This window comes from Talpa europaea (genome assembly GCF_964194135.1).
Source record: "Talpa europaea genome assembly, chromosome: 10".
NCBI classification, from domain to species: Eukaryota; Metazoa; Chordata; class Mammalia; order Eulipotyphla; family Talpidae; genus Talpa; species Talpa europaea.
The window spans coordinates 18,560,501-18,587,525 of NC_140077.1; the positions used below are offsets into that span (position 1 = coordinate 18,560,501).

At 35.5% G+C, this 27,025-nt stretch overlaps 1 protein-coding gene across 3 annotated transcripts in view; it reads left to right on the forward strand.

Annotated features, from left to right (window-relative positions):
• Positions 1-454: 454 nt before the first annotated feature.
• The window catches only part of NT5C2 (5'-nucleotidase, cytosolic II), a gene marked incomplete at both ends in the record, with an annotated part of 71,317 nt that continues 44,746 nt past the window's right edge, over positions 455-27,025 (forward strand). For 2 of the 3 annotated variants that reach the window (XM_084246403.1, XM_084246405.1), the window contains 2 exons: positions 455-555; positions 22,166-22,239. In XM_084246403.1, coding sequence (XP_084102529.1) covers positions 455-555; positions 22,166-22,239 — 175 coding nt within the window. Of the gene's footprint in view, positions 556-22,147; positions 22,240-27,025 lie in introns of all 3 variants that reach the window. The other variant, XM_084246404.1, reaches the window with a different exon arrangement.

Sequence of the window (27,025 nt, forward strand, 5' to 3'; positions counted from 1 at the left end):
TCCCCACTCTGTCTCTGGTGAATCCTCTGACCAACCCCCCTGCCTACACCCCACCTCTTGTATGCATAAATAAACAAAATCTTTTTTAAAAAGTTGCTTATTTGACACATTTTGAAACATCAGCAGAAAATTTGTATATTTCCACAAATCTCTGGTTCCTTTTCTAGAATCTAGCATTAAAGGTAGTTATTGGCAGTCAGGCTTCATTATTTGGAAGTAATATTCACTGGATAGAAATTACCATATGAAGTTATTTTCTTAAATTCAGTGTTTTGAGAAGAGTTGGTATATTTTTAAGTGTAATAACCATAGTCAGTATGTTTTAACAGGTTATTATATCGGGCACTTTGCAGGTTAGTTTTTCTAATTTTTTTTAAAAGTCAGATCTCAGTCTGTAGATACCAATGTTATGTTACTGCTGATTTTCTTTTCTAGAATTCAGCATACAATTAAAATGACAACCTCCTGGAGTGATCGGTTACAGAATGCGGCAGATATGCCTGCTAACATGGATAAGCATGCCTTGAAAAAGTATCGGCGAGAAGCCTATCATCGGTAAGTATTTTGTATGTTAATATTCTCAAAACAACTTTATGAAGTGGGTGCATATTATTTTTACTTTGCAGATAATGAAATTAATGTGCAGAGAAGTTAGGTACTTTGAGATCATAGAGCTGGTCCTGGTTCAAACACAGTCTAAATCCAGGCTTTCAACTGTACTATACTGCTGTTGTTGGTTGCTGCTTGCTTTAAAAAAAAAAAAAAATTCATGCTACCTCTTATCTGCTACTAAAAGACATTGAGAGTGGAAGTCTTCAACTCCTGGAAAATTGCATCTTAGTTAATAAAAATGAAGTTCTTAATTGCCATTTACATTTACTACACACTGATTATAGTTTTTAAATAGAATTTTAAAATTATGTCTCCTGGTTACTGTGTTAGATTGATTGTGGATAATTCTGTTTATTGGCAACATTTTCTTATGGTGAATTTTTTTTTTTTTTTTTTTTTGGTGGGACCCTCACCTGCGGCCGGGGAACAAACTGGTGCTGCAGTGGGCAGCCTCGCAGCCCAGCGCTCATCCACTGCGCCACCAGGGGAGGCCCTTCTTATGGTGATTTGATACTAGAATTTTCTCTAAATGATTTTTCCAGTTGAAAATGTATTTTCAGGGCCTCCCTGGTGGCGCAGTGGTTGAGCGCTGGGTTGCGAGGCTGCCCGCGGCCTCTGAGGCTCCGGTTTGATCCCCGGCTGCTCCCCGGCCACCGGAGGAGGGTCCCACATGGTGCGCAGACCTCTCCTGCCGCCCGCTGCTCCCCTCAGCAGTGTACTTCAGTCCTTCTGCCTGCTCTGCTCCCTGCTCTGGCTCTGGTGAATTCTCTCACCCTCCTGCGCTTCTGACTGTACCCAGTGCTTGTATAAATCAATCAATCAATCAATCAATCAATCTTTAAAAAAAAGAAAATGTATTTTCAATTTATTTGCCATTTTAATAGATTCAATTAAATAACTTCTATATATATCTTTTTTAATTACTTTTGGGGGAGTTCCTTTTTTATTTTTAAAGATTTATTTATTTTTATGCAAGAACTGGGGTACAGGCCAGAGGTGTGGGAGGGCGAGAGACAGAGCAGGGAGCAGAACAGGCAGACGGACTGAAATACACTGTTGAGGGGAGCAGCGGGCGAGACAGGAGAGGTCTGCTGCACCATGTGGGTATCTCCTGGCTGGCTGGGAATCGAACCCATGCTGCAGAGGCTGTGGACAGCTTCACAGAGCTGCACTCAACCTGCTGTGCCACCGGGGAGGCCCAACTTCTATATCTTAAGTAGCAATCATACATGGAAGTAGGTACAGCATTTAGGAATCATTTGTATTTAGACAGAAATTAAAAGTTTGTGCTTTCAGTGAATTTATAGGCTAGAAAGATCTGGGCCCTATGAGAACTACCTCTGCTTCTCATTCTAGGGAAAATAGGAATAAGTAAAAATGCTGGTGTACTGGTAGTGATAAAAAGATGTATCGGAACTATGGGAAGTCTGCAACAACTCATACGTACCCATCTGTTTCTGGGCTAGAGGAGAGAGGAAATACTACTTTTAACTCTTAATGGAAAGATGGTTAAACCAGTTAGTTTAACTAGTTTAAACTAGTTACAGATAAATTTTTAAGTAGACCAAAAAATGTGATTCCATTTCTGTCTGTATAGGAAAGCTGTGTCAGAATTAGGTAACATTTTAGTGTTTCGGTAAATACTAATATTTTGAAGAAAATAGTTAATCATTGTATCAGTAATTACTTATTTAAATTTATCACAATATTTAGTATGTTTACATTTTGAAAAATTAATGTGATAGCAGAACAAATATCGTAAGTACTACTTGTTCTGTAATTTTTTGGTCACTGTTGTATCAAGGAGTAGTTTAAGATGAAAGAAATTAGCGCCTCCCTGGTGGCATAAGGAGTTAAATCTCAGCATCATGAAGCAATCTGCAGCTACTGCAGCACAGAGTTCCATCTCTAGCTGGGGAGCTAACCCACATGGCAAAGCAGACCTCTCCTGTCTTGCCTGCTGCTCCCCCTCAGCATTGTATTTCAGCCAGTCTGCCTGTTCTGCTCCCCACTCTGTCTTTGGTGAATCCTCTCACCGCTATACCTCTTGTCTATGCCCCAGCTCTTGTATGTATAAATAAATAAATCTTTAAAAAAAAAAAAAGAAGAAATTAGAAACTGACTTCCAAAAGCAAAAATGTTTTTCATACTACATAACGTACACCTCAGTAACATCTTTAAAGACACATCACCCAAAGCAGTGATAGTGAAGGAAAAGATTAACAGATGGAACTACATCAAATTAAAGAGCTTCTGTACAGCAAAAGAGACAGTAACTAAAACAAAGAGCACTGATCACAAAAATCTACAAAGCGCTGATGAAACCCAACAAAAACAAAGTAAATAACCTAGTCAAAAGATGGGCAAAAGAGCTAAAAATAAACTTCTCTAGGGAGGAAATGCAAATAGCCAATAGGCATATGAAAAAATGTTCAACATCACTGATACTCAGGGAAATGCAAATCAAAACTACAATGAGAGGGCCTCCCCGGTGACACAGTGGTTGAGCGCTGGGTTGCGAAGCTGCCTGCGGCCTCTGCAGCAACGGTTCAGTACCTAGCTGCTCCCCGGCCACTAGAGGAGGGTCCCGCATGGTGCGCAGACCTCTCCTGCTGCCCACTGCTCCCCTCAGCAGTGTACTTCGGTCCTTCTGCCTGCTCTGCTCCCTGCTCTGGCTCTGGTGAATTCTCTCACCCTCCCGCGCTTCTGACTGTACCCAGTGCATGTATAAACAAAACAAACAAACAAATAAATAAATAAAACAATAAAGTCAATCATTCAATCTACATTTAAAAAAAAAAAACTACAATGAGATATCATCTTACACCAGTGAGAATGGCACATATTAAAAAAACTAGCAATAACAAATGTTGGTGAGGATGTAGAGAAAAAGGATCTCTCTTGCACTGCTGGTGGGAGTGCAAAATGGTCCAACCACTATGGAGAGCTGTGTGGAGGTTCCTCAGTCGGCCAAAGATGGAGCTTCCATATGATCGAGCAATTCCACTCCTAGGTATTTACCCAAAGGGCACCTGCACCCCTGTGTTTATCGCAGCACTATTTACAATAGGTTTACAAGATGTTGCTCATGATCTGGATACACTGAAGAAACACAAAGTAAAAATAAAAGCCCCTGATATGGCACCATGTATTCTCATCGCTACATTTATTTATGAAAAACTATTGGTCCAATTTAGACCAATTTAATTGGTAACATACTTGGCTATCACTGATTGTGAACATTATTACACTTAATTAAAATGTATTGATTTGTATAAAAAATGTTTTTCAAATTAATCAATTCATGGTATATGCAAGCTTTTGTCATTTTTAGGTAAAAACCACACTTTCCTGTTAAACTGTGTCATATTTTTGGAAGAATGCAAAGGGTGAAATATGCTAATTTTTGCAGCTGAGTTTAAAACTCAGGTGCTCCCTCTTCCAAATAATCTAGTCCGCTTTTTTTTTTGCTTGCTAATGTTCATTGGGAATACTCATAATGTCAACATTCGGTTTGGTCAAATTGGTTTTAAGTACTCACCATCCAGAACAATTGCAAATATTTGTTGAATAGGTTGAATAGCATCTTCATGCAATGGCAATCATTCTTTTTCAGTAATGTTATCCAGATCTCCTGGAGCTCAAGAATATAACCTAAATGAAACATGTGGGCTAACGACAGATCTCTCTCTGGGCAAGGTAGAATCTTCATTCCATTGTAGGCAGTAGTCCCATTTACCTTTTATGACCTCTACAAGTTTTCTGTTTTGGTCACTTGGTTGGTATAAAGCTACCATAGAAAGAAAAATAAACCATATGTATACCAGTGATGTATGTCAAGGAATCAAAAAACTTAATTTATATTGTTTTTATATGTAACTTTAACTCTCTAAGATATACAGGAAATGCACAAAATTGATTTTATCTACTTTAAGAAATATAAATGTCTAAGTCGGATACAGAGTATGTTTATGATATGCTGGACCTAGGATGTTAGTTAACATTACAAAAGACAAGATTGTGAACCTAGGGACATTAGTGAAGAGAACAAAAACCAAGACCATAATTCTGTCTCTGAAATTCGTTTTAAGCCATGAAAAGGGGTCAATAGTTGGAGTCAGTCAGAAAACTGGGTTTAGGTTTTGTGATATTGTCATCATGGAGGAGCCAGTTAACTTCTCTATGTGGTTATTTCTTCATCTGTAAAGTGATGGAATTAAATAGGAGGATCTCTAAGGTTTCTTCCAACTTGGGAAAAAAAAAACTGTGCTTAATAAATGTTGGTTTGAACTTAATAATTTCTAAATCATTGCTTCCTTACGAGCTTATGATCCAAAAGCTGAGCATTTACTGAAAAAAACAAACAAACAAACAAACAAAAAAAACCTATCATGATTTCCTCCCTCATGGCAATTCTCTGTGTGTATTTAGTCAAAGGAAACAAGGTACTTCGTAACAAAATGATTTAATTCTGTTAAACAGAAACATCTGTTCAATAGACTGTATAGATGTTTAGACTGCTGTTATTCCTTAGATTCTTGAAAAAGTAAAAACATTTCATGAAGTTATGAAGACTCAGTGAATTAGTAGGTACAAATGATCCTTTGCAATGTGTGGCATGTTGCTAGGTGTGCGTGGGAGCAAAGTGTTTTTGTATATCTTTGTAAATAATTCATTTAACATGCACTTCAAAAGCTATTTCGCCAGAGTTTTATACTTTGTTAAATTATTTGCTTGGTCTTTCCTACTATAAAATATATATTTGATTATGATGTAATCTTTTTATCAGTGGAAACAAAGGCTAGAATTATGCAATGAAGAGAGAGCATTTAGTAAACATCAGATGTCCTAATTGTATATAATATGTTATAGCCTGAGTACACTTCTGACTCATTTGGAATACTTCCTGGAAGATTTTAGACAGGCTCTCTACCCTACATTCTTAGTGTAGTAGAATGCAATCTGAAATAATAGAGAAAACAGAAAAAGCATCTCTGAGGAGTTGAATTTTTACATCATTTAAAACTTTTTTTTAAATTGTAACTACACACAACAAAACTTATCTTTACCATTTTTGCATGTACAGTTCAGTGGTATTTAATACCGCTTGACTTCATCTAGGTGGAATCATACAGTACTAGTGTGATGGACTTATTTCATGTAGCATAATGTAATCAAGACTTATCCGTGTTGTAGAATATCGTACGATTTCCTTTCAATATTAAAAATTGGGTTTTTGAGCTCTTGCAGGATTTACTTTTATTGATTAAAATTTCAACTAGAAACCATGTAGAAGAAATTTTAATTTTCTAGTTAAGTCAATTTGTAGAATATTCTGTTTCTAGGATTATGACATCAGAGTAGGTAGTTTATCATTGGTTAAAGTAGACAGAATATGATCATTTATCATGAACTGTACATTGTATGTGGTGCTTTAGAATTCCCTTTTAGAAGAAGCTAAAGAATTTTTAAATCAAATTTTATTAATTTTCTATTCATTTACACAACTATCAATATATTTTGTTTATACAACTATAATTTTGGGAGTACGGCTTAACAAGTTCCAGCTTTTTTCTTGCTTAATATTAGTCTAAATTTAAGTATGCAAATGATAGTCATATAGCATTATTAAGAAACTGGCCTTCACGGGCCTCCCCGGTGGCGCAGTGGTTGAGCGCTGGGTTGTGAAGCTGCCCGCAGCCTCTGCAGCGCTGGTTCGATCCCTGGCTGCTCCCCGGCCACTGGAGGAGGGTCCCACATGGCGCGCAGACCTCTCCTGCCGCCCACTGCTCCCCTCAGCAGTGTACTTCGGTCTTTCTGCCTGCTCTTCTCCCCGCTCTGGCTCTGGTGAATTCTCTCACCCTCCCGCGCTTCTGACTGTACCCAGTGCTTGTATGTATAAATAAATAAATAAATCTTAAAATAAAAAAAAAAAAAAAGGAAACTGGCCTTCAGGATGTATGACTGTTGTTGTTCTTCCATTTTCTTATTATGATTCTTGTATCTAATCTGAGGATGATCATTAGACCAAATCCTTCATTGTAATATATTTTGTTATATGGTGAAAACACAGGCTGAACTGTGTAGATGTTATAGTAGCTTGAAAGAGACAGGTTAGCATTTACCTCTTAAATAGTTCCTTGTTTAAGGCATAAAACCTGATAGTGATCAGTACAAATCAGAATTTGTAGCTACTCAATCCCAAAATGGAACAATTAGATTTTTAATCTGCTCTGCAGGTTGACTGTGCCCAGGATGCTCAAATCAGGTATTTTTACCTCTTCTAAGTTTCAGTGATTGTAGTACAGAACTACTTCTGTCAGTGAATTATGAACACAGTTCTTATAAACTCAGCAGTTGAATTGAACTGTTAACGTTAAATTGAAATTTGATAAGTGGGCTTATAAATTTCTGATTAGTCTATATAAGCTTATTTTAAAAGATATTGCAGGGGCCTTCCTGGTGGCACGTGGAGTTAAGCACAGCACTGTGAAGTTGTCCACAGCCTCTGCAGTGTGAGTTCGATTCCCAGCCCGTCAGGGAGCTACCCAGATGGCGCGGCAGACCCCTCCTGTCTTGCCTGCTGCTCCCTTCAGCAGTGTATTTCAGTCAGTCTGCCTGTTATGTTCCCCACTCTGTTCCTGGTGAATCCTCTCACCCCTCACACCTCTGACCTGTACCCCAGTTCTTGTATGCTTAAATAAATCTTTAAAAAAAAAAAAAGATACTGTAGTCACTTTAAAGTTCTTTGTATATTATCTGAGATTACTATTTTTTTTTTTTAATGCAAGATCTGGGGTACAGGCCAGATGTGTGGGAGGGTGAGAGGATTCACCAGAGACAGAGTGGGGAACAGAACAGGCAGATTGACTGAAATACACTGCTGAGGGGAGCAGCTGGTGAGTCAGGAGAGGTCTGCTGCGCCATGTGGGTTTCTCCCTGGCCGGCCAGGGATCGAACTCATGCTGCAGAGGCTGTGGATTGCTTCATAGTGCAGTGCTTAACCCCTTGCGCCACCAGGGGGGCCCTGTATATGAGTTTTTGTATGTATGTATTTATATACCTTGTAGCCAAAAGTTATTTGTCAGATATATTTGTTATTCTTATCTTTGCCTTGCCTTTTACTGTCTGCAATTGCTGGATGAACTCATTTTCTTTTTTTTTTTTTTTTTTAAGATTGATTTATTTATACAAGAACCAGGGTACATGCCAGATGGCGGGAGGGTGAGAGGATTCACCAGAGTCAGAGTGGGGAACAGAACAGGCAGACTGACTGAGATACACTGCTGAGGGTAGCAGCGGGTGAGACAGGAGAGGTCTGCTGCGCCGCGGCCAGCGGGGATTGAACGGGCACTGTAGAGGCTGTGGACAGCTTAACAGCACTGTGCTCAACCACCTGTGCCACCAGGGAGGCCTGAACAGATTTTCTTAATTAAAATTTTTTGTATTTTTTATTAAAATAAAATTCATCATTGTAAAGTGTGTTGCTCAGTGGGTTTGGTATGTTCTCAAGATTGTGCAGCCATTACCACTGTCTAATTCAGAAATATTTTCAGTCCTGATAGGGCTAATCCCAACCCCAGTCATTGTCCTGAATTACTTAAGTAACTCCAATTAAGTCTCCCTCCCTTCAGTCTTATCCTCTTCAAAACTTTTTTAAAAAGCTGTTACTACTCTTCTTAAAATCTGAGTAGCATCACAATATCCAGCTATGGGATAAATTCTCAGCCCCTTAATGTAGCCATTAAGGTCCTGTAATACAGATCCTTTCTTTTCTACCTTCATATTGTGCAGCTCCCTTTCTCAAATCTGTATTTCATCAATTCTGAACTATGTCTAGTTTTCACATGTCACAATGTCATGTCATTCTGATTTTGTTCATTATTTTCCTTTGTTGAAGTGTTATTCCCTGTCCCCTCTTTTCCTCTTAGTCTGATTAACAACTGCTAATGGTGATTATGAACCTGGGCTAGGGTTAGTGTTTTGTATTGTTCCATTTACTTTCTTGAGATTTTTTAATCTCTATAAACTTTTGTTGTCTATAAAGCTAGAGTATTTTCTACCTCATAGAATTATTAAAGGATTTAATGAGGTAACATATGTAAAGTTCTTAGTGCAGTCTCAAAAAAAGAAACTGCATACTTTTCAAAAAGATTCAGCTAAGGGAATATATATGTACCTCTCTATTGTACATATGTTGAGTATTACAATTACATATTACTTTGTAACTCTTTGTGAGTGGGCCTTCCACATTAAACTGCCATGAAAACCAAGAACTGCCGTATTTGTTACTGGTATCAGGCACAAAGATACAGAAATCTTGTTTCCCTTCTCTTTGTAAAGTCTTAAAACTGATTACATTGATTTCCAACACACTGAACTGTGATGCCACAAGCTGAAAATCCAGGAAAGCCTTGCAAAATTGACTCTTAAAAGCATCAGATCATTTTTTTCTATTATCAGTTTTTATTCCTGTATTTGTCAAATTTGTTTTGAGGATAGTCAATGCAAATCTTTCATATTTATATACTATTTGAGAATTGAATTTTTAAAAATTTAAAAAAATTTTAAAAATTAGATATATTGGTGAGGTAATGTTTGACAATCCAGTTGTTTTCCTCATACCCTTCCTTAAGTTACATTAGTTTGACTTGCTTACGTATGACAGACAATAACCCTACCAGATGTTTTCCATCTTCTATAGATAAAAAAAAATCTCAGGCTATGATTAAGTGGTTTATTTAAGGTTATGAAACCAAATAGTAGAGAAACTGGAGATGTGGAATTAAACCTACTTGTGCCAGTAAGTCTATTATACACCATACTGCTTTCAAAAATAACTGAAAATAATTTTAGTTTGAATTCATAGAATTTAGTAGTGTTTTTCAGTTACTTGGTAAGCATTTAAATGTTCAATTAATAACTAATGGAAACCTTTATGATAAAATATTTAGGTAGTTTTTTAAAATTCAAGTAGAATTTCTTTAAGAGGGGTGTGTGTGTGTGTGTGTGTGTGTGTGTGTATTTAACTTGAATCTCCACTGGGAGGATTTATTTGCCATCTCAGAGTTCTTTGACTTTAGCACACTTGTTTATTTCTGCCCTTGTTGCATAATCTCTATGCATTATATTGGTCAGGAGGCAGGAATGTTGCAGATGTTTTTCTTACAGACCTCAGTTTGTGCTGAGATTTGAAATTAATCTTTAGTATGTTCTGGATTTATTCCCCTGTATGCCAAAGATCTGTGATTTTTTATTTTCACATGAGCTGAAATTTTCAGGCAATTGAGCAAACTATTTGTGAACACAGATGTTTTCCTTAAAAGCAGTTAATGATCAGATAAAAAGACTTCATTGTGGAAATACTTTATGTTCCTCCTGTAATATGATCGGCACAAAAAACACTTCCTTCTCATGTAGCTCATGTCGTTTCTAAGGGAGGAATAGCTAAGTTGATAATTAAAACGTATTACTTTCCTGTTGATTTCTTATTTCTCCCAAAGCAAACTAAAAATTTGTACTAACTAGGGCTGCTCTATTCTATGAAACTCACATTGTTTGCATACTATTGGTGGGCCTCATTAGGGGGTAACTTTGCTTTTTCTGTGTGTTTGCCAGTAATGATTCCTGTCTTATAGGAACTTGTCATTTGGATTGTCTCCTTTTTAAACTGGCCGGTCTTAAACAGTTCAGGCCATTAGTTATTTTTCCTGCTCTCCAGTTTTTTTTTTTTTTTTTCTATTCTTAAGTTTTCAAGTTTGCAAAGCTGAGATTATTGGTCACTGAGATACTGCCTGGTTAGGGTTCGGCATTGTGCCCAAAGTTTTTGGGCCTCTCAGTGCCTGAGTTCTCTGTGCTTTAACAAATGAGCTACAGTTCTCAAGAGATCAGTGAAGCTTGTTTGTTGATCCTGTATTCTCATCCAGAGGAAGTAGGTCTTTGAGAATGTCTAAGGAAGGGTGAGTTTGTTATTCTTTTTCCCTCATCTTTCTCAGTGAAAGAGGTGTTCTAGTCATCCAAGTTGGAAGATTAATAAGCAGTGCTACCCTTCTGAGAGTGGAGGGAGAGGGAGAGATTAGATTGAAAGCTTATTTACATTGTTAGTGTATCACGTGTAATCTATCTACTAAAAAGTTGCTATTCTGAAAGCATTGAGGATGGATAATCTTAACGCAGGAATTTAGTGACATATAAGTATCCTGTTACTTTGTGGAAAACTTATTTTGATTTTCCTTAGGAAGTGTTTCTCGGAAGTAACTGTGGTGTCTTAGCAAGAATATATAAAATTCTATATAAAGAATATATAAATTTCTATATAAAGAAATGAGTGTTTAAAAATTCATATGCATTTTAAAAATAAACTGTTCCTTTAGAAAGTGGTATGAAAAGATTGAGTAAAAAGCCTTTGGTTTTGTTTTTGGGCTGTGAGGGCAAAAAAAAATTTTGAGCTGAAACCCCTATTTCTTTTTGCAAATTAAAATAGTTCTGTTAAGTTTTTTATTGTTTTTTATTGTTATTTTGTCTTATGTTTCAGTCTCAATTGTTATGATTTTCTTTCTGTGACCACTGTAATAGGTGACATGTTAATGACTACATGCTTTTGATTATCTTGTTTTTAGCCTTTAAGCATAACTAGACCTCACTGATTTTAGAGACGTACCTTTAATTGAATAGGACATAGATCGTTCAAAAAAAAAAATCAAGAATACAGTAAAATTTTAGTTTTCTGGAATCTCTTAGTTCTTTTCTCATGCTTTCTTTTATTAGAAATTTTGAAGTAGTTTCAGAGCCCTGTGTTTAGAATTTATTTTAATGTAATCATGTATTGATTATGAGCAAAATAAAACTAGCCCACTTTTATTTTTAAACCTCATTATTGAATAAAGAGAATTACCGTGGGTATAACTAATTCTGTACTATTTGCTGATCTCTTGTGATATCACTAAAATTTTGTGGTTTCTTTAATTGTGAAAAGAAGACAGCCTCTTTAGGGTTTGTATGTTTTTTTTCCTCTCCAGAATTGGCGACAACCCTGCAATTCTTAAACCATTTTTATGATAAAGATTGTCAGGATGTTGGTGTATTTGTCAATCTTGTACACATGATTGTATGTAAAGGTGGTTTGTAGATTTAAGAATTATATTCCTGGATGGCAGTCAAAATTCTTGGCAAACAATTAGTACTGTTGTTTTCCCTATGATGTATAGTATATTTTTTAATTGTTTCGTTAGAAAAAGATCTATATAAACTAAAAGACACTGTAAGGGTCAAACTGTTTTAGTTTTATTTTTAGGGGCTTCTGGGGCAATTCCTTTACTTTTACTCTCTGCATAGGTAATGAACAAGTGCATTTGAAATGCATGGATCATATAAATTAATGTTAGCTTGTATTCTCATTTTCTGCCTTTACAAATAGATTAATTTTATACTTTGGGATGAAAATCTTAAATTTTACAATTTTCACACATGCAATATTTTGACATGTAGTCTATTCTGTCATTTGTTATCTGTGAGATATTTCCCAAATAGTAATAGAAAAGGATTATCATTAGAGTTAAATCACCAAAAATTATACTTAGCCTTATTTAAACTATGGTAATTGAGTCTGTGTGATAGTGGAAGGATAGATCTTGAAACCTAATAGGAAGTTTGTAAACCCATACATACATAGTCAATGTCATTGATTTTCAGCAATGAGGCCCAGGTAATTTGACGATGAAAGGTTAGTCTTATTAACATGTACTGGTACAGCTGTACATTCATAAAGGAAAAAAAAACGTTTACCTCAAACCATACATAAAGAATAATGCAAAATGGATTATAAACTTAAATGTAAAAGTAAAGTACAGGTGAAAACCTTTGTGACCTTGTTTAGGTAAATATTTCTTAGATATAATACATGAAAACATGAAAGACAAAATTGATAAATCAGGTTTAATTTAAAATGGACAAGAAAAGCCCTCTGTTTTTTAAATACATCATTAAGAACATGGAAAGGCAGTGCACAGACTGGGGGAAAATAGTCTCAATACATATATCTCTGATGAAGGGTTTATACTCAAAATATATGAAGAATTCTTACAACCCTGTTTAAAAGTGTGCAAAAGTTTTGAATAGATAGATACTTCACACACAAAAGATGCTGTACATCATTAGTCACTAGGGAAGTACAAATTAAAACCACAGTGAAATACTATTGCATACTTGCTAGAATCACTAAGATTAAAGACACAGCATGGAGCAACTGAAGTTCTCATGCTGTACTCATGAGAATGCACACTGGAAAATAGTTTTGACAGTGTTTTTTAAAGTTAAACATACACTTAGACATATGACCCAGTAATTCCACTTTTAGGTATTTACCAAAATAGGAAGTATATAACCATATATATTGTGAATGTTCGTATCAGAATTATTTATAATAGTCAAAACTGAGAACAATGCAAGCCATCCATGAACTGAATGGATAAATGAATTGTGGTCTATCCATACAAAGGAATAATACTTGGATATAAAAAGAACTAATGATACATATAACAACATGAAAGAATCTCAGAAGTATTGTGCTAAGAGGCCAGATGCAAACTACATTATGTTTGATTTCACTTATATGAAAATTTATAGTAACAAAGCAAAGATCAGTGGTCTCCTGGGACCAAGGGTTGGGCAAAGTAGAGCAAAAAGATACGAAGGGATATTTTGAGTTGAAGAAGTGGGCAAGAGTGTGATAGGAGTTATATAAGTATATACAGTTGCCAAACTAATCAAACCTTATACTTAATACCGGTGAATTTCATTTTTAGTAAATTATACCTCAGAGTTGGTGGGGGAACAGGACTTGAGAAGCTCCTCAACTTGCTTATTTAAAATTTTGTAAATAGGTTATTGTGTATTCATTTTCAAGGGAATATATTTGATGGAAAATACACATGCTCTGGGATGTATAGTGCAAGAGGAAAAAATGCATTGTCAGTGTTATGATTGAACTCTATTCAGCTAGTGTTGTTAGAATGTCTTTTATTAGAACTGCTCTCAGTTAAGAGGCCAAAATGAGTTTTATTGTTTGTTTTTATTTTTAATTCTAGAGTTTGACCTTTCCCATTATAGGCACAGTGACTCTTGCTTAATGATAACATGGGTAATCCTATTATTTTTCCTCTAATTTTTATCGCAGAGTTCAACTGCTCCATTTTAAAATATGCTCAATTTGTTAGTCTTTAATTAAAAAATAAAATAAAATGGGGAGGGGATCTCCCTGGTGGCACAGGGGTTAAAGTCTTAGCACTATCAAGCTATCCCCAGCCACTGCTACATGAGTTCAATACTGGGCCAGGGAGCTGACCCACATGGTATAGCAGATCTCTCCTGTTTCCTCGCTGCTCCCCTCAGCAGTGTATTTCAGTAGATCCGCTTGTTCTGCTCTGCACTCTGTCTCTGGTGAATCCTCTCACCCTCCTACCTCTGGCTTGCATTCCAGTTCTTGTATGCATAAATATATAAAACATAAATCTTTGAAAAAAAAAAACTGGGGAGGAAAAAATGAAAAATGACTAGAGGAAAACAAGAAAAATGTAATTAGGAAAACCTTTGTTTAATATAAGTGAGGTGTTAGAACAATAAATTTAATTTCAGAAGTACTGACATTCTCTGATTTCTCTCTTAGTTTGTATATTCTTCTTCATTTGTTAGTCCTGTCTTTTATTCTCCCTTATACTGCTCCCATTACAGGAATTCCTTCATTTGAGAGTGAAGGTGAAGGGAGTTTCATGTTTCTTCCTTAATGCTTTTGAAGAATCCCCTTAGTATGCTTTGACATCTTTGGTAGAAAAATAGTGTGAGCAATACTATCTATTTTATCACTCTTAAAATACACATTTTTTTTGTTATTTAAACATCTGAAATTGGGGTGCATCTAGCATTATATATAGCACTTAGAATTAAGATGAGTTCTGTCAGAGAGAATTTTATTTCTTTCAGTCTTTTAAGGGCAGTATTAACCAGCTAGTATTATAAATTCAGATCGCAAACTTACATTACTTGTTTATAATCTCAGTGAGTTGTTTTTTTCCTCCCTAGACTCAGTATCAAGGCTGAGATGTACATATTTCCTTGTAGGCTTTGTCTGTGTTGTAGATTTACTTTTCCTTTATCCTTGTATTATGGGTATGACTCTTTGGTACCCTAGTTTTATGAAAATGACTTCGGGCCACCTCTTCTGTCCCTTTGTAGTGGTATAAAATTTGGGTAAGTTTTATAATGGTTAGCATCTTAAAATTTTAAGCATCTTTAGTTCTGTGCATGTCTCTATTTTCACTGGAATTTTTAAATATTGAGTGTTTAAATGAGATGTATATTACAATTCATGTTTTATTTTAGAAATGATAATATGCTTGTTTTCAGGCTTTTAACATATAAGCTGCTGTTTTCTAGAAACAATCTGATAAAAGGTACCTTTCCTGAGGGCATTCCTCAGAGAAAATAATAAGACAAATGGATAAGGAATTGTTGACTAGAATTTATGAAAGCAGGGACTAATGCTACTAAGTGATTTTTGGTTTTATAGTCTAGTCCATAATTTGTTCTTGTGTCTGTATATTCATGATATCTGAACTTCAGATTTTTAAGATTTAATTTCATAAATTAGAAAATTCTTATATATATTTTTAAATGACTAAGTATATCTTTTGCTCAAGGATGGGGACATAAAGATAGACTAGGATCTTGCCATTAAATTTTAAAAACCACAGCTTTACTTAGATAGGGGTTGCATACCATTCACTCACCCTTTTAATGTGTATGATTCAGTGATTCTTTGTACAGTCACAGACTTATTTAACGCCTCTGTCTAATTTTAGAACATTTTCATTTTCCCCAAAAGAAACCCCATAGCTCATTAGCAGATACTCTTTAGTCCATCCTCCCCATAACCTCTTGCAACCACTAACTGCTCTTATAATTTTAGTTTAAGCTTAATTTTTAGCTTAGTTCAATATTGTGTCTGTTCTTTATCAGGCCCTATGCAAGCTGGGAAGACAATAGATCCTGACCTCAAAAGTTTATAAGTCAGTAAGGGATTAAAGAACTGAGCCTAAAACCATCATTGTTACATAGTTCTTTGGTACACTCAGAGTAGTCTCTTGAAGAAATCACTTGAGAATGATGGATCTTGAAAAATAAGATGAGACATTTCAGGAATAGGAAGCAGCATAAACAATGCCTCAGCATTTCTGTCAGAAATAGCACATAGTCGGCCTCCCTGGTGGCGCAGCGGTTGAGCGCTGGGTTGCGAAGCTGCCCGCAGCCTCTGCAGCGCCGGTTCAATCCCCAGCCTCTGGGCAAGGGTACCACATGACGCGCAGACCTCTCCTGCCACCCGCTGCTCCCCTCAGCAGTGTACTTAATCAGTCTGCCTGTTCTGCTCTCCGCTCTGTCTCTGGTGAATTCTCTCACCCTCCTGCGCTTCTGACTGTACCTAGTGCTTGTATAAACAAACAAACAAACAAACAAACAAATAAATAAATAAATCTTAAAAAGAAAAAAGAAATAGCACATAGTTCTTATTCGAGAAAAAGGTGAATGATGTGGAACATCATGAAGTAAGACTAGTTTGGGAAAAAATGTTAAAAGGCTTTAATCTCCCTGAGGATACAAAAATTGGTCATTTATTAGGGAAGAATGTCTATAGTTTACTAAATAGAAAAGTGACATGATTAGAACTGGGTCTTAGGATCGATTTTCAAACTATGATGTGGATGGGACCAGCTTTTTTTTTTTTAAATTACAGTCTGTTTCAAGTCATAAAATAAAAATGAATTACTAAAAAAATGGAGACATATATTTAAATCTATATTTTTTAATTATTCACCAAATGATTTCTTTGTCAAATTGTTATAAAAGCTTTAAATATTTTCAATATATGTATGTATCGTGTCCTGGATTAATAACAACTGTTCACAGGTCAGCATTGGTCTCTGGACCACACTTTGAGCAGCTCTACTTCAGAGTAATTTGGCATTATTGTGAAGGCAGAGTAAGTGGGAAATGATTGCTGACGCGTCAAATTAATGAGGACCCAGGCACGTTGCTAGCATTGTGAATTGAATGTAAGATCTGGATTCCAGAGACATTTGGAATTAAATCAAGGCATATCAAATGATGGTTGAGATGGTGTAGATTTGAGGAGTGGAAAGAATCAAAAGATACTAGATTTTAGGCTTGAGTAGGAAAATGAGAGTGCTAATAGATGAAATAGGAACTAGTTTGAGGAGAAAGAAACTGTGTTTTCAACAAAAATTACATTATAGCACTTTTCTTTTAAAGCTCACACACATGTTTGGGTCATAATCTCAATTTACACTCTCATGAAAGCTCTTGTAACCTTTTCTTTGATTGTAACAAACTTTAAGTATGTGATTACACAAACTCATAGCCAAAACATTCCCAAGAAGATTTTATACTTGTATTCTTAGTCTCATTTGTATTGCAGTAACTGTTGTTGGGCACTCGGCCAGGAAATTGTGACTCCCAGGCGGGGGAGGAGTTAGGGAAAAGTTCACCATTGCCAAAGAGATTCTATTCCAGATGGATTTGTGTGGAGCAACAGTGATATCCAATGACAAGTTAAATTAGACACAGAGGTGTTTTCTCCACTGTCTTGGAAGATACATGCTGTTGAGAGGCCTGGTACAGACTAAAGCTATCTTTTTGAAGTTAGATTAAAGTTACACAAAAAAGGTTACACTGGGGACTTGAAGAAGAATTTTGTTATGTGACTTCAAGAGCTAATTGACTCAGATAGTTTCACACTTTACAAAACGGCAACCAGTGACAGATGAGGTAATGCTGCTTTAAATTATGAGTTAAATCTCAAAGCCATTAAGAGTTTGCTGTTCACAAAATTTCAAATTTAGTAAATTGCATGTTCATGTTCCTTAAATGTGATATATTTTAGATCCCTATTCTTAATGCGCATGTATTAATAGCCTTATTTATTTTGCTTCATCTGTATTTATTTGGATAGAATTTCTTCAAATTTTATGCCTTGCTACAGTGGGATATAATTATAAAAGCTGCTATATTTGTTTTTGTGTTGAAGTCTGTGCCTGATTTTATAGTGTTCCTGTCTCCTAAAGATTGTTTTGCTTGTTCATGCTCAAATCTGCATTTTGCAAATAAATGACTTAGTATGAAGGAATTTCTGGCTGATAATTGTGTTTTAAGGTTGACTGCTTATTTTAATCATGTTTCTAGGGTGATGGCTTTGTGCTTATTTAAAACAAGCTTTGGAAAGTTAATTTCACAAACGTATTCAAGCCTTTTGAAGATAGAGGTGTGGATTATATTCCATTGGCTAATAATTTAGAAAAATGGTGGAAGTAAACACATTGGCAAAGGTAGAAAGCCTTGGGCCCAGAAGAAAATTTTGGATTTTTGGGGCAGTGATTTTATTTTATTTTTTAAAAAAATGTATGCTGGTGATACTGGGCCAGCCTTTTAATGTTAGGGTATCTAACATTTTCTTTTGTTATAACAGTAAAGGATAGTCTTTAGTTTGAGGCCAAGAGATTAGTTTCTCTTGAAGACTATCCTGGAGACATGGTATTTCTGGCTCAAGGCTGCCTCTCTGCTTAAGTCAGTGCATACTTTCAGCATTATTATTTTTGTAAATCTTAGTATATATATTAATGTAATTGTATAATGCAGCTGCTCTGTTTTGTCATTAGAGCCTTGCTTATGCACTTTAGACATTTGTACACAAATTATATTTAATTCCTTATATTTATTCCTTATATTTAATTCCTTATATTTAATTCCCTACCTCTGGTGTTTTGTAGAATAAATTAGGGAAAGAAAAGGAGAGATGAGGATACATATGAGATTTTTCTGTTTGTTTCATAATAGAAATGAATTAGAAGGGGTGACAAGTGATTTTCTTTCAGTTAAGGAATTACTTTTGTGAGTAAGGCTTTTAATTTTTAATAAAAGTGAAAAGATAAAGGACATATGGTGAAAGATATAGGACATATGGTGTTTTTGTAGAAAAGCATCTTATTTCCTAATTTTCAGTATCTAAAAAACTTTTCCTAATTCTGCCTAATCCCTGAAGGAGAACTTCTAGAATGTCACAAAACAGTACCTGCTTTGTAGTAAACAATCAACAAATGTGTTGATTGAATAAATAAGGGACTAGTCAAAAAGGAAAGAGTATGGTTTGCTGAATATTTACAGTGATTATTTTGGCAAAAAATTTTATATTCTTTATATATCATTTACAGAGTTTGTGTAGATAATATCTAAGGTGTGTTATGATCTTTATGTCCTAAAAAATATGATGAATATATGTTTAATATTTCATTTGGCCAAGTAAGAAACTGGTAAACTATCTCGCTAGGCTTTTTGATAATTTCTTTCTACCTTTACTACTGATTAAGTGATATTAGTCTCTTTTTTCCCCCTGTGATTTTAGCTGTACCTGAAATCAGTTCACATCGATCTTTAATCGGAATCAAAGCTGTTTTATTATGTTGTCCCATGTATATTTCTCCTCGATTGTATATATCACAACGAAGAAAAATCTTCCCAGTTCATCCCTGCCTGAATTCCCCAGGAATATTTTAAGCATGTCAGCTATCCTCTGACCAAGGATTTGATCCTGTTGGCCCCCTAGCCTGAATTGAGAATGTCTGAAAAGCCTAAGCTTCAGTGATAACATTTAGTTTCCAGAGTTAGAACCATTACTTTTTTTATGTTTTGCCTGTCTTGCCTTCAGAAGAATTTGTGTAACTAGGAAATAGTGACGATAAATATTAAATGCTCTTATCAGTAAAAGTCAGGCGAAGTTTGATGAAGATGGTAGAGGGGTCACTGTGATGTATTTTGGGATTGTGGAATATTTAAAAGAAAGGTTTGGGTAGATGTCATTTATCCTGTAGCTCCTTATAACCTTAAGCTTCTGCCACTCCCATCTCCCACCCACTGATTATTAATCTAAGACAAAGTAAATAGTGACTTTGCAGAGATCTGGTTTGCTTAAGGAAAGAAAATGTAAATATTTTATATAGCATCTTTCAGGAACTAAGAGTTTTAATAGAGCTAATCTAGTGTGTATATATAGGACACTGTGAGATGGTCATAACTTTCATATTTTCCAGAAGACACCAATTCTGAACTCAAAGGCCTACTGATTTTAAGTCTTCGATTAAAATATTTTAATATTTGAAATACTTGAAAATTTTTCTGCATTTAAGCTTGGTGATTACATTCTCAGATGAGAGGAAAATTTGAAACAGTAATGATTTTGGTAAAGAGTCATTACCTAGGTCAGTAGTTACCAAACTCTTGAATATTCCTTCAGTTAAAATATGAGATATTGGGCCTCCCCGGTGGCACAGCGGTTGAGTGCTGGGTTTCGAAGTGGCCCGCAGCCTCTGCAGCGCCAGCTCGATCCCCTGCTGCTCCTGGCCACCGGGGCAGGGTCCCACATGGCGCAGACCTCTCCTGCCGCCCGCAGACCTCTCCTGCCGCCCGCTGCTCCCCTCAGCAGTGTACCTCAGTCCTTCTGCCTGCTCTGCTCCCCGCTCTGGCTCTGGTGAATTCTCTTACCCTCCCGCGCTTCTGACTGTACCCAGTGCTTGTATAAATAAATAAATAAATCTTAAAAAAAATGGGATATTTATCCCTATACTACACTCCTTGTAAAGTAGAAAACTATACAAATTAGACATTTTAAAATGATGAAATAAATATCAGTAGAGCTACTATTTTCTTTTATCCCAGTGGAGTCTTTTGCATCCCTGGGTCTCTTCTCTTTGGAGACGTTACTCTAGATCATTAATGAAGCGGCCCAGACTAGGGCATCTTTAAGTTTCCTATGTGATTTGTAGCATTGTCATTTTTCAGTTACTTGTGAAACAAAGGCAAAGAAAAGGTTTGGTAATTAAAGGATAAACCATCCAGTTGTAAATTTGGCTACCAAGCCAGAGATAAGATGAAAGGATATGCTTATTTTCAGAGTGATTAAAACTTACCCCCCCATGTTGATGATCTACCATACAAACATATAATAATATGTTTACTTTTCCCTCCATCTCATAGTAATCTTTCTGAAGTTTGAATTTGATAATTTCATTTCTCAAAATTCAATCATTTGTTCTTGTGTGCAGGACTAAGTCCTAACTCCATTATGTGACATCGAAAGTCTTCATGCTTTTGATCCCTGCTAACCTTTTTAGTTTCATGGCTTTTATTGCCCCTTCTCCCTACCCCCGCTCCTCTGGAAGACCTCCTTTTGTAAAACAAAAGAAAAGTAGAATCAAAACTACTCAGTTCCAACTATAATTATTCAGTAGTTCACTGTAAGCCTTCTCTTTGCTTGGTTATGTTGCTTGGATTGCCTTTCTTGTTTTGTCCTACTAGAAAATTCCTACTGACTAAGATTCAGACATTTCTTCTGGTCTCTGAACAACTGGTACTGTCTCCTCCATGTTATTTTTTTTTTTTAAAGATTTATTTATTTATGCATACAAGAACTGGGGCACAGGCCAGAGAGATGCAGGGGGTGAGAGGATCCACCAGAGACAGTGGGGGACAAAATAGGTAGATTGACCGAAATACACTGCTAAGGGGAGCAGCGGGTGAGTCAGGAGAGGTCTGCTGCGCCATGTGGATTGCTCGCTGGCTGCGGATCAAACTCATGCTGCAGAGGCTGTGGACTGCTTCATAGTGCAGTGCTTAACCCCCTTTGCCACCAGTGAGGCCCCCATGTCTCCTCCATGTTATTTTATAACATCTATTGAATTGGTATTATTATTTGCCTGTAAGTTGCTTTTCTAGTAGGCTGAGTTCCTTAAGAATAGAAATTGGTAGTTAAAAATATGGGGGCAGATATTCATTTGTTTACTGCCATATCACAGTAACGGGCATATAGTAATAGTTAATCAGTAAGTACTTGTGTACTGAATATATTTATGTCTTTAGTATCTGGCATATGGCAGTCTTTCAGTGTACCATTGTTCATTAAATAACAAATGAATTATAAAATCTCAGAAATGAGCTTATTTTATGAGGTCAAGGTTTGAAAAGGAGAACTGGCTTTCTGAAATTTTGAGTCCATGGAATGGTTAATACCAAGATACAATAAGAAAATCCACATATTTTTTGATAATGTGATTTCTGATTTCACTTATGGCCCAAGAACGAATGGAATGATTTTCATTTTGAGTCCTAATATTGGTATTTAAATGAGAAACTCTAGAAAGATAGCCAAATAACTCCCACTACATTTAAGAATTTTCTTTTGGGCCTCCCCTGGTGGTGCAGGTGGTTGAGCGCTGTGCTGCGAAGCTGTCCGCAGCCCCTGCAGCGCTGGTTTGATCCCGGCCTGCGAGGGTACCACATGGCACTGCAGACCTCTCCTATCTCGCCCGCTGCTCCCCTCAGCAGTGTATTTCGTCAGTCTGCCTGTTCTGTTCCCCACTCTGTCTCTGGTGAATCCTCTCACCCTCCCGTACATCTTTAGTATTAATTGAAATGTCACTTTTTTTGTTTTCTTTAGGGTGTTTGTGAACCGAAGTTTAGCCATGGAAAAAATTAAGTGTTTTGGTTTTGATATGGATTATACACTTGCTGGTGAGTAGCACTTTGATTGCTTAATAACTATTGTTTCAGGTATAATGACAGGGGTTCAAGTAGGCAATTCACTTTACACTTAATTGATTTAATCATATATGTGTTTGTCTGAACCTCTTTTTATCAAGCAACTTCCATTGATGTTTGTAAATTGAAATTGCCAGATCTCTTTGAAATTTAGTTTGCACAGATAGAGCAAGTGCTAAATTATTATAAAGACCTTGGTTAAGAAATGATAAGGGGGAAATTTTACATTAATGTGAACATTTGGGTACCTTTTGCTTTTATTCTCTTGAGCTGATCTTCAAAGATGAAATTTTGTATCTCTCACTCTACCACAAGATAAACCTTTATTAAACTTTTTAATGCTATTCTTAAGCAAAATGGAAAATGATTACACATATACTATGTAAAGATTTTCTAAAAACCGGACCTGTTAGCTTTGTTTATTATCAAATTGACCTTAAACACTGGCACTGTGCTGTTTTTCCCGTCCTTTCTCTGAACTATCTTTGAAATAATGTATTAGTCAATAGTTATTATATCTTTTCAGAACTTATGAAACTTTTATTAAAATACTGCTAGTCTGGTGAATATGTTGTTTCAGAAGTAATAGAGATGAGGGACTGAGTTGAGCACATGTGCTTTTATGTTTTGTACATGAAGGTGTATACAGCCATGGCTCTCAGAAAAACATCAGGAATTTTCTCTAAAAAATACTGTCTTTATGACCATAAAAACTTAAAATTTATAAATTGAACTTATGCAACAAACTTAAATGAATAGTACAAATGTACAAAAATAAACACATGTAGTTTATAGGTATGTGCCACATAGTTATGGCCATGCTATTTATTAAAGAAGTTATTCTAATAATAGACACTGACTTGATTGGAATTTCTCTTTCCTCCATATACTAATTACTTGGTTTTCTATTTCCTTAAAGTTGTTTTTGCATCATTTCAGTTCTTTCACCTTTTCCTAACTGGGCACAGACACTTTAGGAGCACTTTAGGAGTGGGCAGAAGCACTCTACTTTCTTAGTGAAGATCTTGCTTGCAGTCCAGATTGGGAGAAAAGTTGATAATCTTTCTCCTTTCTAGAATTCTAGCTATCTAGGGAAGGAATGGCGAGGCTTCAAAGCAGAAATAGAAGTTAATGGGTTCAAAATGTAACAAACTTTTCCCCTTGGTTATTAAGGCAACCTCATTATATTAAAATAGTTCAGTTATAAGTTCAGTGAAAACCTGTAATGTGCCGGGCACATTTTGTTACTGAGCACTGAGATAATATTCCCACAGAATAATGACAAATATGAATTCTCTTGGTTAGTGGAAAAATCACTAAGCCTTAATCTTTAAACTTTAAAGATTACCTCATGGTTGCTTTTATTTTTGTAATCCTGTTTCATATTTTAATGCTTACTCTTAGTCAAAACTAATATATATACTTGTCTTACTTACAGTAATTGTTAATATTTATTGATTATTATGTGCCAGGCCAATTTAAGTGCTTTACATAGATTATCTTATTTAATAAATCAATTATTTATTTTATAACACTTATTTAATGTTCATAAAAACCTATGAAGGCATGTACTACTAATATTGTATCTATTTAACAGATGATGCTAATATATTAAGGACATTTGTCCAAAGACATTTATTTAGCTATGATATAACTAAGATTCATACCTAAGTGTAAATGTGTGTGTATATATAATATAGATTTATCATTTGAATATTAATTTATAGAGAGATAATTTGAAAGAAACACACTCCCTCTCCTTTAAACAAACTGGGATTTAAGCACTCAAAAGTTCCTTAGAGTAGAGTAGTTCCCTTGTCCCTAAATCATATAGGTGTTATAAATCAATACTACCTCAATAAAGAATGAATGAACAAATGAATGAATGAGTTAAATGAAATAAAATAAATTCTTTATTCTTTCTGAAGCCTTCTCTGAGACATTGTCTTCTCTATGCAATCCTGACACCATGGCATATCATTCCCTCAGAGCTAATATTTCTGTTGTAGCTTTTTGTTTAACTTATCTGTTTCTCTATTGGCCTCTGAGTTTCTCAAGGCCAAGGGGCTTTCTTCTTCACATTTATGTCCTGTGTATTGCCAAAAGCCTGGCATGCATGCATATATATATATACGGGTGTGTGTGTGTTGTATACACACAGTTTTAAGAAAGATAGTACTTGACCCAATATAAAATACACTCGATTATTCAGCTGAAATGACTTTAAAAAAATGAACTTAATATAAAATTTTTAGTAAGGTTTATTGAGGAATAAGTTACATAAATAAAACACATGCATTTTAAGTATATAGAGCTTGACAAAATGTATATACCTATGTAACTATCACCACAGTCGAGATACAGAATATTTTCGTCCATCCCAAAAGTTCCCTCATTGCTTCTCTGAAGTCAGTTCTCTTTCCTATCCCACCCTTTGTCCAAGGCCGTTTTGTCACAATAGATTAATTTTGCCTTTTCAGAATTTCATATAAATGGATTCGTGCAGTATGTACTCTTGTGTCTGGCTTCTTTTGCTCAGCATAATGTTTTTGTGATTCATTCATGTTGTTGCATCTGTCAGTAAGTACAGCAGTCTCTCCTTATTCTTGGGGGAATATGTTGGCAAGATTCCCAGTGGATGCTTGAAAGTGTGAATAGTACCAAACCCTATATTGTATTGATTTTCTTTTCACATACATACCTATGATAAGTTTAATTTATAAATTAGGTACAGTAAGGATTAACAATAATGACTAATATAACAGTTATAGCAATAGGCTATAATAAAGATTATGTCAGTGTATCTCTTTTCTCTCAAAATATCTTATTGTAGATAATATTTTCAGACTACTGTTGACAATGGGTAACTGAAACCAAAGCAAAACCAAGGATAAGAGAAAATTATTGTTTTTTTTTTTAACCTCAACATTTAACTTTTTATCTTGAAATAATTTGAGGCCTACAGAAGAGCTACAAAAAGAATAGTTTGTGTTTACTCCCTCCTAATATATTATCTTATTTGATCACAGGTGACCAAAGACATTAACAATCCAGAACTATTAATTGAACTACAATCTTGATTCAGTTTTTATGAGGTTGCCCACTAAACTTTTACTTCAATATAGGGTACAATCTAGAATTCCATATTACATTTAGTTGTCATATTTCCTTAGTCTTTTCTATTGATAGTTCCTAAATATTTGAGAGGTATACCACAGAAGTGATTTACCCTTCCTCAGCCTACCAGGGGTATATAATGTTAACAGCTCTTATTATTAGTGATGTTAGCAGGTCAGCATTATGAAATTATCCTACTTAAACTTTCCCTTTTTTGGAGAGAGGCAGCAAGAAGTATTTTGTTGTATCCATTTATTTGTTTATGGACATTTGGGTTGTTTACAGTTACAAGTGAAACTGCTGTGAACATTGGTGTTCAAGTCTTTTTGAGGATGTGTATTTTTATTTCTCCCTCAGTGGGATTGCTAGATGACGTGCTTACGTTACAGGAAACAGACAAATGGAAGTAGTGATAGCATTTTATTTATTTATTTATTTTATTTATTTTTTTATTATTATTTTTTTTAATAATGAATTTTATTGTTATATTCCCCATACAATTGCAGCCCCCCCATTCTGACCCCAATCCCTCCCCTCCCACCCCCGCCCCCCTAAAAGTGTCTCTGGTTCATAGTTTTTTGTTGATTTTGATTTTCACTTTCTTATAGTTATTCATTTTCCTGGTCCCTTATTTAAGTTTTCTAGATTCCTGCTATGAGTGAGACCATCCGGTATTTTTCTTTTTCTTTTTGGCTTATTTCGCTGAGCATGATCCCTTCCAGCGCCATCCATGTTGCTGCAAATTGCATGTGTTTATCTTTTCTGAATGCTGAGTAATATTCCATGGTATATATGGACCACATCTTCTTGATCCAGTCATCTATTTTTGGGCATTTGGGTTGTTTCCAAAGCTTAGCTATTGTAAACAGTGCTGCTATAAACATAGGGGTGCAGGTGTTCTTTGGAATTGATGTATCTGTGTCCTTTGGGTAAATACCTAGGAGTGGAATTGCTGGATCATATGGAAGCTCTATGTTTAGTAGGTCCAGAAATCTCCACACAGCTTTCCACAGTGGTTGGACCAGTTTGCACTCCCACCAACAGTGTAGAAGAGTTCCTTTTTCTCCACACCCTCGCCAGCATTTGTTGTTGCTAGTTTTTTTAATATGTGCCATTCTCACTGGTGTAAGATGGTATCTCATGGTAGTTTTGATTTGCACTTCCCTGATGGCAAGTGATGTTGAACATTTTTTCATATGCCTGTTGGCCATTTGCATTTCCTCTTCAGAGAAGTTTCTTTTTAGCTCTTCTGCCCATTTTTTGACTGGATTATTTTCTTAGTTGTTGTTGAGTCTCATCAGCTCTTTGCAGATTTTTGTGATCAGTCCTTTATCATTAGTGTTGGGTGCAAAAATGTTCTCCCAGTTGGTGGGGTTTCTCTTTGTTTTTGTTATTGTCTCTTTTGCTGTGCAGAAGCTCTTTAATTTGATGTAGTCCCAGCTGTTTATCTTTGCCTTCACTATCACTGCTTTGGGTGATGTGTTTGTAAAGATGTCTTTGATGTGCAAATCACGTAGTGTTTCGCCTATATTTCCTTCTTTTTTTTTTTTTTTTTTTCCTCTGGTATTTGTTTTTTTTTTTTTTTTATTTATTTATTTTTTTTTTTTATAAATTTTTTTGTTATATTCCCCATACAATTGCA